Genomic DNA, 17,313 nt, shown 5'->3' with positions numbered 1-17,313 from the left:
CACTGCCTGTGATGGGAATGGTACCTCTCTTATCGCAGGACTCTGCAGAGAGTAGTGTGCATAGCCCATGATTCAGGACATTTACAAAGACAGGTGTGTATAAAGGGCCCAAAGGATCATTGAGGACTCGAGTCACCCCAATCACAATCTATTCCAGCTGCTGCCATCTGGGAAACGGTACCGCAGCATAAAAGCCGGTATAGCTCCTGGATAGCTTCTTCCACCAATCTGACTGATTAACTGGCACTGATTTGAATGTATTTCTGCTACATTGGCTGTTCTGTTTATTATAAATTATTATAAATTACTACGAATGCACATTTAGATGGAGACATAATGTAAAGATTTTTACTCCTCATGTAAGAAATAAAGTCAATCCAATCCAATCCAAAAGAATGGGAAGCAAATTAACTCTGCCCCACATTGATGTTCAGTGTTTAGTTTTTCCACGGCATTAAGTTAAACATATCCACAGAATTTCCCTAGTCTCTTATGTTGGGAAAAACTGTAGAAACCAGTGTACTGTAAGAAAATAAAGCAGATATAATTATGGTTAGAAAATGAAGAGTGCTTGCACACAGAGATTTAGTTGAGATTGTGGATGCAAAATGAAATGAATGGAACAATACCTCTCAATATTTACTAAGTTTGTCATTAATTCAAGACAGACAAGACAAGTACAGTCTGTGAATTGGAATAGATAACATTGTTCTCTTTCCATTTAAAGTGGTAGTGGTGCATGGTGTTGTAGTTTTCAATTTATAGATTGTGTACTGGGGATGGGGAAACAAAGTACTGAGCTGACTGAACAATTGTCATTATACTGTCCTTTTATTCACTCTCAACAATGTAGTTATTATCTAAAACAAGGTGGTTATTTTTACTTATTATTAAATGTATTGACTCAAATAAATGAGTACTCACACTAAACTATTGCTGAAGGATTATATAGTGGACCTTTAACTGTTAGTTCAGAATTTATTCTCTACTAGGCCTTCATCTCAATGTTTTATCACTGCTTTAATTGTCAAGGATTTAATCCGTTGAAGCCCCCTATCAGCAGTTTAATTTTTAACACTTCCTTTGTTTGTTTCGATTTGCCTCCAGTCCTCACTGATTCTAAGTGAATGTGCTGAGTGTAATCATACACTTGAGTTAATATCTTCACACTGTCTCGGCTTGACTTGACATCATTTTTATTTCTCAAAATGGTGCCCAATATTATGATTACTTTTAAATACAAATGGTATATTGGTAGTATTGTCTGAATTTGGGGAGCAGTTCATTTGAAATGATGTTGCGGAAAATAATGTTAGGAATGTACTGTGAGGAAGATCAGTACTGAGCTTTTTGTTTTTTTTAAACACGTGCATCTTCGGCAAGTCTGGAATTATCAGTCGCAATTCCCCATTGTCATCTGTGAGTTGCCTTGAGTAGCTGCAGACTGTGCAGTGAAGTGCTGTTGAATGTGAAGCTCCTGGGCTTTCAAACTCATTATTGATATGGGAATGGCTCAAAGTCTCAGCGATAGGAGTTTGAGTTGAAATTGTAAGTGGTGGAATTCCATGGTCTTTGCCTTTAGTAGCAGTTGTAAATTTACAGTATTATGAAAGATGGCATAATGCTACTGCAGCACTGTGCAAATAAGGAAAGTGCATGCTGCAGTTACGTCTTGTGGTGTTGAGGGAGTTTAAAATGGTGGATGGTTACTGATAAAAAAAAATGTGCTACTCTGCCCTTCAGTTAATTGGAAGCCATGTTGATTCAACCAAGTATAACCTCTTGCAGTCCTGGCATCCATTTTGTAGCTGTGAAAAACTTAAGGGAATCAGAAATTGCATAACTCTGCAGAATACCCAATCATGCTTCTATTTGTGTAGCTGGAGCATGTAAGCTTCCAGTGGTCCTCTCAAGATGTTGATGGCAGGGGATTTAGATGTGATAGTGCCGTTTGATATCAAGACAGCAAGCTTGGACTTTTTGTACAAGCTTGCCAATGTCTAGTGATGCAACCAGTCAGAATGATCTCTAACATGCATCTGTAGAAATCTGCTAGTCTTTAGTGGGATGCCAAATCCTCTCAATGGTATAATAAAGTATAACCATTGGTGTGCACCTTTGATTGCATTAGTATGTTGTGCCCAGGATAGACCCTCTGAAACATTAACACCCAGGAACTTGCAGCTCCCCACACTTTCCATCATGAGGACTGGTGTGTGCTCTCCCAACTTCTCCTTCTTGAAGTCCACAATCAATTCCTTGGACTACTGACATTAAGTCCAAGGTTGCTTTGACACTATTCAACCAACCTATCTGTTTCACTCCTGAATGCCTCCTCGTTGCTACTTGAGGTTCTGCCAACAAATCTTGCGTAATTGGCGGATTTATAGATGATGTTTGAACTGTGCTTAGCCACACTGTCATGATTATAGAGAACGTTGAGTAGCGGACTAAGTATGCATCCTTAAGGTGCACCTGTGTTGGTTGGCAGCAAGAAGGAGATATTATTACCCATCTGCATTTATGGAAAATTTAGCAAACTAGCAGTTCTTGATGAGCGTTTTTTTCCTCCCCCTTGCAGCAACAGAGAAGGGAGCGAGAAGCACGAAGGCAACAGGAACGTGAGCAAAGACGACGAGAACAGGAGGAAAAGCGAAGACTAGATGAATTGGAACGTCGAAAGAAGGAGGAGGAGGAAAGAAGAAGGGCAGAAGAAGAGAAGAGGAGAGTGGAAAGAGAACAGGTGATTTTTTTTCCCACTCTGGTTCGTAGTAGGTCAAGAATTTGTGCATTTGTGTTATGGTGGTGACTGGATCACTGACCATTTTTAAGGAGTTTAAATTTTGCTGCCAGATATATTTGTCCCTCCCCCACCCACATCATTTTGCTATCTCATACATGTTTTTATATCCATATGTCACAGTTTTACTAGAAAGTGCAGTGCAAAACAGAAACCATTCAAAATCTTGTCAAGTTTCTAAGTTTGAGATAGCATTACATCATGAATTCATATATTCACAGTTCTATATGAATTTGATTAAGTTCTGTGGATCATATGACACTTAGAACATCTAAATAATTTTATGAAGTACAAATCGAGAGCCATATGGCCATCTTTTATATGCTAGGTTTTCCACTATGCTGGTCATGAGAGACAGATATAAAAACATTTAGAAAGACAAATAGTATATTTCCAAATGAGGTAAAAGGGATGGAGTCAAAGTGTAAGGAAGTCTTCTCAGGTTATCTATGCCATTCGTGACAGATGTTTTGAGTACGCAATAGTAGATGAACCAAAGGGTATAATTGACTCGGGTTTAGTGTAACATGAATTAAATTGATCCATTCGTTGGTTGAGGGAATTTGTCTTTTTGAAGAAGGACTAAAGGAATTCAATCCTATTGTGTTTAGAAGAATGAGATGCAATCCTGTTGAGATGAATGAGATCCTGAGGGAGATTGACAGTGCCAATGTGTTGTTTTTCTCTACCAGGAGAATTTAGAACTGGTGGCAAAACTACTTAAATTTGGGACTGAGATGTAAACTTAGAAAAATTGAAATTAATATTAGATGTTGACCATTCATCCTCTTGAGCCTACTCTAGTACTGAATATCATGGGTATTCAGTACTGCCTTCTCCCCAGATGCCTTGATCCCTTCAACTGTAAATGTATTCAAGGTGGAGTCAGATTATTTTGTTGTCTTTGGTTGAGATTTCCACAGGTTTGCCATTCTTTGGATGGAGAAATTGTCCTTCATCTCAGTCCTAAATGGCTTGCCCCAATCCTTCGCCTATGGCCTCTAGCCCAATGTTTGCCCATCATGAGGAACAATCTTCCTGCATCTATTCTGTCAGGAATTTAAAAGTGAGAACCTTGTCATTGTTCTAAATACAAGCAAAACTGAGATGAGTCACCCTAATCTATCCTAAGAATTAGTTTGGTGAATCTTCATTGAACTGCCTCAGTGGCATGAATACCCTTTACATAAAACAACTATGTTAATTTTCAGTATTTCTGTGAGATTCTCTGTATTATTTTCCACGCACATAGCCAAAAAGCAATTTCTCTTTTATCTCCTTTCCCCACTGCATTCTTCTGCCAGATTCAGATTTATTTATCATATGTACTTTGAGGCATACAATCAGATACGTCCTCCAACTACAGGCCTCCAGGTCTCCAGTCACAGGACTTCTGATCAACCTTATGACTTAGATTTTTGATTACTAATCTCCAGACCCGCTGAGGTCGAGGCCCCATACTTCAGGCATACTAACTCACTGGCTGTCGTGCTTCCTGCTGTCACTGACATCTGATCGTGGGACCTACTGACCTGGGGCAGCCTGGCATTTTTGGGTTCCTTTATCACCCATCCACCTTGCTGGCCTTCAAGTGCTAGACTACCGATGTTGTTCATCGCATGTCCGCGTCGCTGGCCTTTGAGCGTGAAGTTGAGGGCTGTTCTCTGGATATCCCTTATCACACAGCAAGTCACCTACTCTCCAGTCCTTCTCCAAGTGACTAACTTTAGGCATCCCGGAATATTTGATTCTCAACCATGGTACTTGGCACAGCTCTGTAATGCCTAGTAGCTTGTGACCACTTTTTTTGCCACTAACTGATCCATATTGATTAAACAATTATTTATGTATTTTAACCTTTTTTTTAAAATTTGGAAAAAGAGCCTTCTCTGTTATGATTTTAAACAATTTTTTACTTTCATTGTAATTGGTGATATACCATTGTGTTTATCTGCCTAGTCTTTTTGGGACTTGTCCTGGCTACCACTACCCAAAAACCTTGTACAATTTCCTTGTTTTTTCTTTATCTTTCTAATTTTGTCCATACTGGTACTCTTTCTCCTTTTCTGCCTTTCCTGTTCTTTGCCCCACATATATATTTAGTTTAAAATCTCAGATACATCCCTTAATTATTGGATGGAAGAGGTATCAGTCTGATATCAAATCAAGTTCAGTCCAATGGAGTTGCTCTGAAGAAAACATCCCATGACTTGAATCTAACTTTTCGTACACTGATCTTTGAGCTATACATTTAATACTCAGATCTTACTGAATCAATATCATTTTGCCTATTTTCCTTGAGTTGTATGCCAGCTACTGAAGTACAGACCTGAATAATTTCAGTTAGTTCCTACACCATACAGCTGCAATGCATCACATCTCCTGCTATGTACCCTTGACTCTTTAAATGTGAAGCTGTACCTTTGGACATGCATCAGCAAAATTCTTACCTCTTGAAAATTTAGTCAGTAGGTACTGGACATAGCGGGCCCTGCAGGATGCATTAAATCCTGTTGTGCTTTAATGTAACTCTCAGATATATATTGCCCTGCACCATTTGTTAGGACCACTGAATGTTTTAACACAAACGTATATTTAAACATGAGCTTTTGAGTGGTGTCAATATTTGGCTGCATATTCCACTTAAAAACTTGTGAGATCAAAATGCTTGATTTATTTCACACTGTTTTACTTGTGTTGCAGAGCCTAAGTTTTATGGCAATAATGCTTGTTTTATACTTATGTGAAATTGTCTTAGCTTCACTGATCTGAAGTGGAATTGGAATATATTATTATCTAGTTTGTCAGCTTCCTGACTGGCAGTTCATGCATGTGCTATTTGTTGGTGCTGAAGGAAGAGGAGAAAGCCTCTATACTAATGGTGTTCAACAGTAACCAAAAATATACCAATGTGTTTAAAGAAAATGAAATGTTCTGCCAAATTTGTTTTAGTCTCTGGTATTAAGTTTCTGAAGCCTAGTTTTACATTTATACTGTATATGGGTGCAAAATAAATGAAGAGTGACCGCAAACACGAGGAAATCTGCAGATGCTGGAATTTCAAGCAACACACATAAAAGTTGCCGGTGAATGCAGCAGGCCAGGCAGCATCTCTAGGAAGAGGTACAGTTGACGTTTCAGGCCGAGACCCTTTGTCAGGACTGACTGAAAGAAAAGCTAGTAAGAGATTTGAAAGTGATATATGAAGTGTAACCACAATCTCTTCAGCTTAGACCTGGCACATTGCTCATGCATTGCGTTATTTTGTAACAGGAGTACATCAGACGTCAGCTGGAAGAGGAACAACGTCATTTAGAGATTCTTCAGCAGCAGTTGCTTCAAGAACAAGCCATGTTATTGGTAACATTTTCAGTTAATTGTGTTATTGATATCACTGGTAACTCTCAAGCTATCTTGGTTTAGTATCAGCATTATTTCTACATTAAATGCAAATAGATTTGTACGAGGAGTTTAATTCAGCAGTCTGATGAAAAGAGAGATTGATAATAGCACAAATTTGTCCCTGAATTGTATCAAGAAGTTCAGTCGTATTTTCAGTGGATATACTGGAGGAATTCAGTGTATGCTGATATATGGACTGTAAATGAGCAAAATGAGTGCAGATAATAAACTGCTTTCAATCAGTGATTTTTGTCTATTGCATCCTCCAATCTTCATTTTAATTGCAGCATTCAATATGATTGTTGACATCTTCAAATTCTTCTTGGTCCTGACTTGTAGTAGAGAAATTGTTTTATTTTCCCTCCTAGCCATTCCTGGCACCTTCAAGCGTGAATGTTTGAAACTGCAGTGAGCAAAACCGTTCAAAATTGTCTTGTTGCTTATTTATCAGCAGCTATCAGTGACAAAAAACACTTTTTTTTAAGCACACACAGATGTAACTGATGCTATTTAAAAATTGTCTCTCTAAGCATGGTGTGGTATCTTATGGCCACACAACATGCATGTGACTGGCGCTAGTTAGAAAATGTTTGTCTATGGTCCCCTGTCCTAATTAAGTGACATAGTGTCTCAAACAAAGGAAATGCTGGATATTTTCTCGACTAGTTTTTGTTCTTTAAGAGTTGTCCCAAATAAGTGGCTGTCCCGATTACCTGATGGTCCAGTTAATTGGAATCTACTGTATTAGTTGGATGTAAATTTTGTGATGCAATTTGACTATTGGTCGACATTTCAAGGTTGAATGTTGGCACCTCTTTCTGTGAATCAGCACTTCACTTGTACTGCAGCCTGTGAATTAGTAGTAATTGCATATTTTACTTTAAAAAATTGGACTTTTGGATGTACAATTTGTTTCTGCAACTAGAAATACTTGCATGTTAACATTGTGCAATTTGTAAATGTGGTGGCATAACTTGCTTTAAAATTATATATTTTTTTTTAAAAGGAGTACAAATGGCGTGAGATGGAGGAGCAGCGACAGGCTGAGAGATTGCAGCGTCAGTTACAACAAGAGCAAGCTTATCTTCTGTCCCTCCAACATGATCACAGGCAGCAGGAAAGGAATAAAGCTTACCATGCACCAGAATCTAAACCTCACTTTGAAGCAACAGATAGGAGTAGGGAGGTAAAAGGAAAAAAAAATCACTTGATGTTTATCACAAACGTTTCTGCAGTAAGGAAATGCAAGCCTTACTTTAGGCCCGACAATCAGTTTGAGATTTTTAGCTGATTATTATTTTCTATCTGGTATTAAGATGGTACAGGGCAGTGAAAATGCTGAGCAGTTTGATGCCATAATTTTTGTCACCATTTTTTCCTCTCCCTTTGCCTGAATGTGATGGGATTTCACAGTCACTCACCTCAATTTTAAAATATTGCTTCTCAATATGAGGCCAGCTTAGCCACAGGTATGTGTGTAAAACATGGCATTTTCATTATGGTGTTCAGTAGGAAGTTCTGAGAAAGCAGTTAGTAACAATGAAAACAGGTTTGTATGACCCACCTTGGTAGTGAATGGTGTATTTGTATATGAATGTACAAATTATATGTCAGAGCAGGCAAATTGACTGTCAAGCCTGCAGTAACCTTAAATTTCACTGATTAAATATCGTATTACTTATACTTTAAAAATATTCGAAGACTTGGCTTTCATTGCCTTCTGAGGAATATTGATTCATCGGCTAAAGCCCCCCTGAAAGAAAGTGTTTGATTCATTCCCGATTTAAAAAGGTAACGCTTGCTGTGCTCCGTGCAGATGTATTTTTCAATAGGTCTAGATTCTATAGAATACAGATCCAATTTCCTTGGCCACATGATAAAACAATGCTCTATTTGTCAACACACAGAACAATTATAACAATACTTCTCTATTTTTAAATCCCAATTCCCTTGCAATGAAGGCCAATGTGCTATTTACCTCACTGACTACTTGAAGCACTGCAAGCTATCCAGAGATTTCAAAGTCAGAAACCTTGAAAGCTATACCGAACATGTCCCTACCTTAGAACTACCTAGGCTTTACCCATGGCCCTCTATTTTTTTCTAAGCTTCATGTAGTCATCCAGAAGTCTCTTAAAAGACCCTATCGCTTCCACTGCCACCAGCAGCCCATTCTATGCACTCACCACTCTCTGCTTAAAAATGAATAAATAAATTACCCCTGCCATCTCCTCTGTACCTACTTCCAAGCACCTTAAAACTATGCCCTCTCGTGCTAGCCAGTTCAGCCCTGGGGAAAAGCCTCTGACTATCCACGCAACCAGTGCTTCTCATTATCTTGTACACCTCAATCAGGTCACCTCTCATCCTCCGTCACTCCAAGGAGAAAAGGCCGAGTTGTTAGTTGTAAGGTATAATTTTTCACCCATGGATTTAGTAAAAAGTACAGAAGTTAGCAACGGAGTTAGTGAATTGTTTTAACAATACAATTGACTGATTGTTACTTTCCAGGAAAGTAAGTCTGTACACTTGATCTAATTTATGTGTGAATACAGCCTCTACCAGATTATTGGAAATATCTCCTAACCAGGCCACTAGTTGCTGAATGTTAGTGGAGGTAACTTCACAGGATCTAAAAGACTAAGATTATGCAAGTCTTCCCATGATGCAATATCTGGTTTGCTTTCCTTTGGGTTATTTTCCCCCTATCCTCCTCCACACTGCTTCAGGGGGCATAACACATATCTAGCTAGGGTGTCTAAGACTTTTGCACAGTACTGTTGTAATTTTACATATTGCCCTGTACTCCTGCCCCAAAAAAACACATTTCATGACATGCAAGTGATGATAAATCTGATTCTGATACAGGTCTCTATTGTGGACTGAGAATGGGAAAGGGGCAAGAAGGGTGGAATCATGGTTGGGAAAAGTGGAAGGGGGGGAGCGGAAAAGACCATTGACATGTTCTGTAATGATCAATAAACCAGTTGTTTGACCTTGCCTGATCTCTTAGACTCGGGTGTGTCTGCACCCGAACAATTGTGCCCCCCGGCACCTGGCACTCCTTCTCTGCCACCTGTCCTACACCCCTCCCGCAGCACTCCACCCTCGCCATCCCAACATCCTTTGGTCCTGCTAGATTTACAATCTCAGTCTCTGGTCCATGTTGACAAATACAGTACTCTGCATAAATCTTAGGTATCCTAATTCTATATAGGTGCCTAAGACTTTTGCACAGTACTGTATATACTGAGAGACTGAAGTCACAGCTATACAAATGTGAGCAGTGATGTTTCTTTTCCACATCCAGATGACATCAATGTCAAGATCATTCTTGTCCTTGTATCTTGTCCACTCTGAAACTTCTAGCAGAGGTGGCTGAACATAACTTTCCCTCTGTAGTCCAATAATAAGCAATAATTAGTGTGCACCCATTACTTTCTTGATTAAGATTATGCTAGGAATTCTGGTGCTCCATGATGACTGAAGAACCTAGTTGATATACATATTGAGTATCACTTAGTCTCTGTTCCCACTTAATTGCTTTAATGGTGCCATTCCTCTTCAGTTGAGTTATGTGGCAATTAGTGAAGCTAACTTTAATCCTCATTTCTAGGTTGATGAAAGGTTCAAGAAGAATAACCAGGGCTCACCTCAAGCACAATCAAAACAGAACAGCAAAATTTTGGAACCTCCAGTGCCTTCAAGATCAGAATCGTTTTCAAATGGAAATTCTGAATCTAATTCCGTTGCATCACACAGGCCTATGGAGTCACAGGTATAGATTTAAATATCCCAGTGTTTCTAATAATGTCTCCTTCTAATTAACATGTCATCCTCTGCATTGGACAGTACGGTGGACATTTTTTTTGAAATTTTCTGAAAATAAACCTGGCCTCTAGGAACTTAATATTTTATTATCTTCAAAGAATCACACAAAAAAATCTGTAATGTTACTGTTACCATACTTGTTGAGATGTACAAAGTAATTAATTGGAAAATAAATCTTACTTATTTCATGTATAACATTAAAATTTTTAGATTTTATCGTCTATACAGAATGTTATAGGCATATTTTCCCCATGCATTTCGTTCAAGGTTCCAATTAAATTACATATATTCATCTCTCTTATATCTCATTTATATTTTAGTATTATTTCATTAAAACAGTAAACTTATAGTCCATCCAGAAGCTCCTGTGGCCTGCAATTTCTTGTTTATTTTTTATTTGTGACCCCTATGAGATAAGGCGTGGCTCCTTGGGGGACCGTATGGCCCATATCGAGAACCACTGGTCTAGCCCAAAAGGCAAATCCCATAGCCTCACCATTTACAATGCACAAGCAAAGTTAATTTTATTGTCCAGGTTCCACTAAAACAAAACCAGCGATACTTAAAATAAAATGCTACCAAAACTAATTAAAGATTAGTAAGAGTTTCTTAACTATTGCTGACATACATAGTTCAGAAAGGTTTAGTGTCCAGTAAAGCAGGGATAATTAACAATATAAAATTATCTTTTAGTTTTAGTATCAAAAGAATTAAGGCATGAGTAGTAATTTACGTATTTTAAAAGTGTCTTTTGCTACTGCTGCTTATTAATGAACTATGTACATCTATCTGTACACTCTTTCGTGTATTTTGGTCTTTAGACTGCATGGTCTAAAAGGTTCATTTAAGTATCTAACTTTTTAACTATCTCCCTTTTCTAAATTTGCCATCTCACTCCTTACAATACATCATTTTCCCTGTTTTACCAGTCATATTAAAATTGTAATTTCAGTTGTTTATCTTTTTTTCTCTGAATGCCCTTCTAAATTTATATGGTACATTCTTTATTTTAGCAGTATTATTTTACAAGCAAGAGTAGCAAATAAGCTTCTTTTGTAATTGAAGGTTCCAGTGAGAGCAACACCGAGGTCCCCTGTGTTGTCTCGTCGGGATTCTCCATTGCAAGCCAGTAGTCAGCCAAGTGCCCAGACTGCTCCAAAAACTTCCACAAGGTTTGAATATTGATAGCAAATGCAATGAGCCTTTTATCAAATGTGATCTCTTTGCTAACTACAGACAATGCATGTAGGAAATCCTCAAGGTGCTGAGGCATGCTTCCAGTTCAAAACAAAAGATTGTTTTGCCTTGGTTACAAGTCTGTATCGTGACAGCCGAGGAGGGGATTTGTTTTTTCTGGCAATAAGTCGCAGGACGTTCACTTGAAGTTGCATAGACACCCAAGGAGAGCGAAACTGTGTGCAAAGTTAGCATAGTGAAATAGAATCAGAAACTGGTTTAATATCACTGGCACATGTCAGGAAACTTGTTTTGTGGCAGCAGTACATTGGGGCTGCGTCAACACTTTTCATTTCCTTTATAGTAAATTGACAATACCTTGTGTGTCATTCATTTGATAAATCCACTATTATGTAGGCATCCGGTAGTCTCGTGAGACCATAGATTTGCGCATTGGAAGGTTTCCAGGGCACAGGCCTGGGCAAGGTTGTATGGAAGACCGGCAGTTGCCCATGCTGCAAGTCTTCTCTCTCCACGCCACCGATGTTGTCCAAGGGAAGGGCATTAGGACCCATACAGTCTGGCACCGGTGTCGTTGCAGAGCAATGTGTGGTTAAATGCCTTGCTCAATGACACAACACGCTGCCTCAGCCAAGGCTCGAACTAGTGACCTTCAGATCACTAGACAAACGCCTTATCCACTTGGCCACGTGTCCATAATAAATCCACTAGGACTTCCCAAACTTATTCAAGAGAAGAGTGAACACAAAATTAGTGCATAACTTTTGTCATCTCCACATTTCATTTTGTCCGCCAAGTTCTCTGCTTTCTGCTGGGAAATCATGTGTAATACAAAACTATTCTTGTTAGGCACTGGTTTAAAACTGCACACGAAAGATTCACTTAAGGAGGAAAGATTGACAAGGTTAGCAAAATAAGAGAAAATTTAATCAATATTAATAATCATGCTTTCTGAATTGTTTAGAAAGGAACATTTGGCAGACATTTTACAATTCAGAACTTTGTAAGGGACTTTTTTTACTGGAGAAAATGATACAGTCGATATTGACACGAAGAGTCTGTTTCGTTATAGATGGGATTGGTGCAGGTTTGCTTAAGTGTGATATCTGAAACATTTTGTTATTGTCAAAAGGTGTAAATATTTCACTTAAACACGTAGCTTCATTGTCTACACATGCCTATTAATACAAACGTTTGTATTATATTCTACAGCTACAAATTTTCATATTTAACTGTTTTTCCTTTCTGCAGCAATATAGAGCCCAGGCTATTATGGGAGAGGGTAGAGAAACTTGTACCACGACCAGGCAGTGGCAGCTCCTCAGGCTCCAGCAACTCTGGCTCGCAGCCGGGCTCTCATCCGGGATCTCATCCGGGCTCTCAGACTGGATCTGGGGAACGTTACAGGCTGCGATGTGAGGCTTCACTTTTTCCACTTACAATATTCACTGCACTGTTCACTACCTTCTGAAAGCAACTTTCCTTAGGGGTTGTTTTAGTTTGATAGAAGAACAAGTAATGATATAGCTGCAACACACATAAAAGTTGCTGGTGAACGCAGCAGGCCAGGCAGCATCTCTAGGAAGAGGTGCAGTCGACGTTTCAGGCCGAGACCCTTCGTCAGGACTAACTGAAGGAAGTGTGAGTAAGGGATTTGAAAGTTGGAGGGGGAGGGGGAGATCCCTGAAACGTCGACTGTACCTCTTCCTAGAGATGCTGCCTGGCCTGCTGCGTTCACCAGCAACTTTGATGTGTGTTGCTTGAATTTCCAGCATCTGCAGAATTCCTGTTGTTTGCGTTTTAAAATAATATAGCTGGTTAGTTTTGCTCACAGCTTTAAAAAACCTTTATTTTAACACTTTAAATGTATTTATTGGCCTTTTACTATTAAAATGTGGTGTGCAAGGCAATTGTCATAGCAATACATTGCATTAAATTATTGGTTAATTCTGAAAAATACTTGGATGCAAGTGGTCTAGCAAGCAAAACACAAACAAAGCTGAAATACACTTTGGTCCAGATTTGGTTAAGTGAAGGCAAAACTTTTGTAGTTTACTTTAGTCATGCTGCACGACTGGTAACAATCTTTTAAGCACAAGTTTGGACTTAACTGATGGTAATCTCTGGGTTTACATGTTTATTTCGTGCTTCTCTTTAGAATGTGCAGTTTTACAACCTCCTGCATAGACTAAAGAAATCAATAATTCAAGAGAATACTGAGGAATTTGTAAACTAATTCACACTGTAAATACCTGTAGATAGTTTTTTTTTCCCCAGTTATTTGCTAAGACATCATTATTTCTTAATTGCTTGGAACCTTGAAAATAAATTGTTGGTGAATCATATTTCCTTAATATAAAATTTCAAAATAATATTTTAAGCTTTGTTTGCTGTTTTAGGTACTAGCTTCATTTAACATATATTTCTAGTCTTCATTTTATGTTCTTTAATACATAAATTTAAAAATTGTGGTCATCAGACACAAAATCTTCATTTTGCTCTCTGATTCACAAAAAAATTAATTTATCTTTGGACCCAAAGTTTATGAATGTAGATACTGAGATTGCATCCATGATGTTCCATGTCTGGACAATTCCAAAGATCCATAAGCTTCTCAGAAGGAAAAATTTTCTCATCCTCACTGGATTCTTTCACCAGCCGACCACACTATCTTTTAACCATTTCACTGAGCCCATTTCTCATGCCCAGAAATGAACCATTCTGATTAGTTTTTCTTCACAAAACAACGCCATGATTCTCAAGAATCTTTCAACTGAACCTTTGCTGCACTGCCTCCAAGAGAAATGTTTCCTTAAATGGAGGAAAACAAGATTTTGGTCTGGTCTCAAGTCTGGACTTTTCTATTTCATCAATGCGTACAAACTGCTGGAGGAACTCAGTAGGTCAGGCAGCATCTTTGACGGAAATGAGCAGTCAACCTTTTGTGCTGAGACCCTTCACCAGGGCTGGAAAGAAGGAGGGCAGAAGCCAGAATAAAAGGGTGAATGAAGGAGGAAGAGCATGAGCTGGTGGGTTATCAAACACATTTTCCACAAGTTCCACCATTTTCAACTGGATTCCACCACTATGCACATCTTACTCTCCTCTCCCCTCCCCTCCCCTCTGTGTACAGGAATCACACTCTCCCTAACTCTTTGGTCTACTTACTCCTTCCCACCAATCCTCCTCCAGGAACTTATCCCTACAACTGTGTTAAGTGTTACATCTGTTCATACCCCCCCTCTCTCATTACCATACAGGGCCTTAAACAGAACTTCCAGGTGAGGCAGCAGTTCACATGTAAATCCATCAGGTTACTCCTGGTTCATCTGCTTCTACATTGGTGAGACCTGATGCAGATTGTGCAATTGTTCCCAGCATCTTCAGTTTGTCTGCTGTAATGGTGAGAGATCCTGCTTGTTAAAGCAGGCAGAGTGAAGGCACTCTCCTGCCAGATTCCTGCTCCTCCAGCCCTGTGCCTCATACACATCACCTCCCAGGTTCTCCGATTTTTCCCACGTCCCCTCCCTCCTTTAAGCACCTAGCTTCTCCTGCTCACCTAGATTCACCTATCACTTGCCAGTTCGTGCTTCAACCTTCTCCCCACCCCGACACATTTATCTTGGCTTCTGCCTCTTTTCTTTCCAGTCTTGGTTAAGGGTCTCGGCCCAAAATGTCAACTGTTTATTTCCCTCTATAGATGCTGCCTGACCTGTTGAGTTCCTACTGCATTTTGTGTGTGTTTCTCTAGATTTGCAGCATCTGCAATCTCTTTTTTCTGAATACCATTAAATCTCACTCAACTGTTAATTATGCCCGATGTCTTCCTCATACCAATGTAATTTCCTTTGAATTAATTGTTCAAATGAAATGCAAAATTAATGATATTATGACTTTCGCTGACAATATTTTAGAACATAGCAAAGCATAGTACAGTAAGGGCCCTTCGGCACATGATGTTATGCTGACCTATAGAAACCTGCACAATGATAAATCCCTCCCACATAGCCCATAACCCTCCACTGTTATTTCATCCATGAGCTTATCTAAGTGTCTCTTAAATGTTCCTGAACTATAAGCCTGAACCACAATGCATTCCACGATTTCAAAAAAAAACTACATTTGATATCTCCCATAAACTTCCCTCCCTTTAAAAGCACATCCACTGTTATTTGTTATTGCCACCCAATGAAAAATGCATTGGCTGTCCATTCTATCTGTGCTTTTTATAATCTTACAGACCTCTAAGTCGCCTCTCATCCTCCTTTGCTCCAATGAAAAGATCCCCAGCTCTCTCAACCTTTCCACATAAGACATGCTCTCTAAACTAGTAAATATCCTGTACATCTCCAGTGCACCCTCCTTTGAAACATCCACATCCTTTCTATAAAGGGGTGACCAGAACTGAACACAATACTCTAAGTATGGTCTTGTGATGACCTTGAGTGTACTGTCCGAGAGCTCTAAACTCAAGTTAAGATTTGAAACCCTATCTGATACAAGTACCTATGAGTACCCTAACTTTTAGGAGACAAATTTCAAGGACTAGTTTATCTCACTATCTTAATCTCCATGATAAGGTTCAGCTATTAATAATCACTATTTTGAATAATGTGTCCTCCCTCCCTACTTAGGAGGAGGTACTTCCAGCTAATGAAGCATTTAAACAGGTTTTAATTTAGTGAGACATATTTAATTTTGACAAATAGTCAACATAGATTTCAAATTTACAAAGAATTCTTACTTCACAAATAATTTCCAAACAAGTACAATTATTAGACTAAAAAGACATAGCAAGTTGCAGACAAATAAATTGTCTGTCATAGAAGACTGAGGAATTAATTCTAGGTTTTCTTTCTGTGACTCCATCTTTCTGTTATCCTGACTGTTTTCTAGTACTTATATTGTTTCTCTGCTAGTTGACATCACCTATATGCGATGTTTCTCGGTTACATTTGTCATGCCAGGTGGATGCAACATATAATTAGGCCAATGTGGACCCCATTCTTTCTTTGATAAAATCAAAGGCCAATGAGAACCATGTTGTTTTCTTGTTTACATTAAGATACTGAGCAAGAAATATTGGTTAGAAGTTAATTTAATAAACAACTTCTTGACCTTTAGAAAAGTCAAGCACTGCAAAAAAGCTGAGGTTAGCAATAAGCACCTTGTGGCCAGGAAAGTGAAAATCCATCACAGTCTACTCAGTGTTTTATAGAGCTGCACCAGAGTTTTATTCTGGGATTAAGCCTCGACCTGCTTTGGCTGCTCTGGAAGCAAGTAGGGGACTCAGTCTGGTTAAGATGCTGTTGTCTTTTTTCTATTGTTAGCACGATAACAGTTTTATCTCTCTCCCTTTCTCTCTGCAGTGGTTTTTGGTCTTTTTTAAAATTGGGTGATTCAAATTTCTTGCTTTGTGTTTGCCCATAAGCAGACAAATTTCAAGGTGTATAAATTTATATATTCTTTGTTAATAAATATGCTTTGAATCTTTGAATTTGGGATTACTCATTTTCATGTTTCATTCTGCAAGACCTCATCTCATATTTTCTTCGCACTTTGGATCTACAAGGTATTCTTCTAGGAATCTTAACTGTGAATTCCATGCAATTATTCTCCAATCCCTCTTTGCTGATTTGGTGTGTCCATTCTTTATGATGGAGAAAATCATCCATGATTTAATTACCTTTGTTACAAACTTACATTATTCCTTGATTGATAGTTTATTCTATGTAGGTGCGGGTGGGTGGCCTATACATTTATTTTCAACAATTGATGTTACTCTGTATATCAACCAGAATTGATCTGCTGAGCCACGTTCTTTTCTGCACTATTGTTCTAATATCTTCGTTTATTATCACAGTCGCATCCTCTCATTGGCTACTCCACTAACATCATTTTTTCTCTGCACAATTCTTCCACTCTAGAATATTCAGCTTTCATCCTCGATGACCTTGGAGCTTGTCTTCTAATGGCTATTCCATCAATTCCATTAATCTCAGTGCAACTAATATAAATGAATACCTTTGCGCGAATGCTTTGTGTAGTTAGATAATGAGCCATTAGTTTTGACTGGTTACGCT

At 38.6% G+C, this 17,313-nt stretch overlaps 1 protein-coding gene across 5 annotated transcripts in view; it reads left to right on the top strand.

Moving 5' to 3' along the window:
- Window positions 1-17,313, top strand: part of LOC140200235 (mitogen-activated protein kinase kinase kinase kinase 4) — a 286,211-nt gene that overhangs the window by 232,807 nt on the left and 36,091 nt on the right. For all 5 annotated transcript variants that reach the window (XM_072263252.1, XM_072263247.1, XM_072263251.1 and 2 more), the window contains 6 exons: window positions 2,582-2,743; window positions 6,074-6,160; window positions 7,209-7,388; window positions 9,819-9,980; window positions 11,099-11,205; window positions 12,482-12,645. In XM_072263252.1, coding sequence (XP_072119353.1) covers window positions 2,582-2,743; window positions 6,074-6,160; window positions 7,209-7,388; window positions 9,819-9,980; window positions 11,099-11,205; window positions 12,482-12,645 — 862 coding nt within the window. The remainder of the gene's footprint in view (window positions 1-2,581; window positions 2,744-6,073; window positions 6,161-7,208; window positions 7,389-9,818; window positions 9,981-11,098; window positions 11,206-12,481; window positions 12,646-17,313) is intronic.

The sequence above is a fragment of the Mobula birostris genome, chromosome 7 (genome assembly GCF_030028105.1).
Source record: "Mobula birostris isolate sMobBir1 chromosome 7, sMobBir1.hap1, whole genome shotgun sequence".
NCBI lineage: Eukaryota > Metazoa > Chordata > Chondrichthyes > Myliobatiformes > Myliobatidae > Mobula > Mobula birostris.
This window is presented reverse-complemented; position numbering and strand designations above follow the sequence as displayed.